We start from the raw sequence: 2,348 nt of genomic DNA on the forward strand, positions 1-2,348 counted from the left end.
TTATGATATCCTCCACACTAGGCATTTGAACATATAAAATTGCTGATCACTACTTTCATTGAATTTTGAGTGGTTTAGTCAACTTTGTTACACCCATGGTGTTCCCGGTCAAAAGTGACCGCCACAGAAAATGAATGGGAAACACTAGATTATGTCCATTCATCAGATGGAAAACAGCCCCATACACACCCACACATCCACAACTACACACATCCACAACTACACACCCACAACTACACACCCACACATCCACAACTACACACCCACAACTACACACCCACACATCCACAACTACACACCCACACATCCACAACTACACATCCACACATCCACAACTACACATCCACAACTACACATCCACAACTACACACCCACAACTACACACCACACACACACACACACACACACACACACACACACACACACACACACACACACACACACACACACCTGTGTGAAGACCTGTTCACAGCCCCATATATAAAGTTGTACACATTTCAGGAAATACATTTATTGGTGGCACACTTTTTAAAAAAATACTTTTTAATCTTTGGGCAAAGTATCCACTGATTATTCTTTTGTTCTTTCTCACACAAACAGACATTTAAAGTCAAACGCAGTTGTGGACAGGCAAATAATGCAAATAATGCTTGGTTTTTTTAGTTTAATTTGCAGTTGATTTAGACACAAATTGACATGAAAGGCATACTTTGATTTGAAGTAAATATTGTAGGATGGAGTAAATCTGCTTCTGTGTACCAATCCTGAAGGAGAAGCCCCTTTAATGAAAACCTCAGAGCCCCAGGACGTTTTTCTGCACGTTGCAACCCAACAGAGCATTTACTGCTTCCACACACTCCATTACACAGGATGCTGAAAGAAAAACACAAAACAAGTCATCAGCAGACTGAATGTGGACAAACAGCTGATTTGAACCAGCACACACACACTGTAAAAAACAACAACAGATTAACACTAAATATTAGTTTTTTACCTTTCTGAGCTCGGAGCCATGACACAGCCTTCATAGCCAGAAGCTCCCACTCTTCCTGAGCGTCCATCTTGAAACCATGAAGCCAGATCAGAGCCAGGATGGTGGCCACACTTCCTGGTTCACCTAATTCACCAAATCAAAGAATAAAAAATGGAACAGATCCGACAGCGAAAACATAATAAGAAGAGAACAAAGAAGATATTGCACAAAGGAACATGTTAAATCCTAAAAATATAATAACAATAGAAAAGTAAACTTAAATAAGTTAAATTTCTTGTGCAAAATAAGTCGCAATTATTAATTGATGTCATTATATTTGACAGTAACCCACCGATGCAGGCTTGGGCTTTTCCACCTCCTCGCTGGTCTTTCCCAGTGCAGCAGCCAGAGCTGGATCCAGCACCCAGCAGCCAGACGCCTTCTGGAGGGAGACCAGCTGCAGCAAAGGGTCTCTGGCTGGCTGTTTGGGCGAGCAGCTTTCTGAGGAGATAAATCACATCAATATTGGGTTTATTCTGGGTTGTTTCATGCATTTCAATAGCGAGGGCGCGGCCAAATGAGTGTGTATGTGGCCTCTTAAACTTTTGGCTTCCATGTGACTTCATGCTGGTCTCTAATTGGTCACTTCAAGATTCTCCTCCGGGCGCAGCTCTCTGCCCCCCTGGCCAATCAGCGTGCTTGGGCTCATTTTTCATCCAGTCTGATTGATTCATGATACCTGTCAGTCAAAGTCACTCCCCTGGCACGGAGCCGTGCCTGTCACTCAAAGAGCGACAGACACGCCCACACGCACACGGAGCAGACAGAAAAAAAAAACAACAACGAGAAGACAGGAGGAGACATGGCGACAGCAAACGAAAATTCGGTTGTTTCGTTACGCAGTAATCCTTTCTCGGAGGCGTTCGGTGGAGGAAAAAAAAAGAATAAAGGAGCTTGGACCGGAGCAGCCTGATATACAAATCCAGCAGCAGGCAAGTGACAGGGGAAGGAGTTAAACTAGAGGCTTCTCCCGTTTGTTACACCAAACACAGTTGGCTAGCTGGATGTGGAGTTAGCAATGCTCTCTATTGCTTTCCATGCTTGCTTTTTCAAAGTGTTGGCAGTGGCTTCTGAACCTTGAAAGAGTGACAACTTCCTCAGAAACACCATGACCCAGGAGAGGCTGAATGCACTGGCCATGCTCTCATGAAAAAGAGACTTGTTTGTGAAATGACAGATTTCAATCAGAAAAGTCATTGAAAAATTTGCTGGCCTGAAGGAGGAGAGCAAAATTTATGTTCAAGTAGTTTATTGTTGTGTTGTAATCCCCGCCCGCCAGTGCGCCCCCAGATTTTTTTAGCACCAGCCGCCACTG

The 2,348-nt window shown here is 43.7% G+C and overlaps 1 protein-coding gene across 1 annotated transcript; it reads right to left on the reverse strand.

Annotated features, from left to right (window-relative positions):
- Positions 1-637: 637 nt before the first annotated feature.
- LOC129115266 (von Willebrand factor A domain-containing protein 5A-like) lies at positions 638-1,474 on the reverse strand (the record flags this gene model as incomplete). Its single annotated transcript, XM_054626868.1, has 3 exons — positions 638-873; positions 995-1,117; positions 1,326-1,474. Coding segments are annotated over 3 exons (352 nt in total), but the record flags the coding sequence as incomplete, so codon positions are not given.
- Between the last annotated feature and the right edge of the window lie 874 nt (positions 1,475-2,348).

This window comes from Anoplopoma fimbria, unplaced genomic scaffold, assembly GCF_027596085.1.
Source record: "Anoplopoma fimbria isolate UVic2021 breed Golden Eagle Sablefish unplaced genomic scaffold, Afim_UVic_2022 Un_contig_11381_pilon_pilon, whole genome shotgun sequence".
NCBI classification, from domain to species: Eukaryota; Metazoa; Chordata; class Actinopteri; order Perciformes; family Anoplopomatidae; genus Anoplopoma; species Anoplopoma fimbria.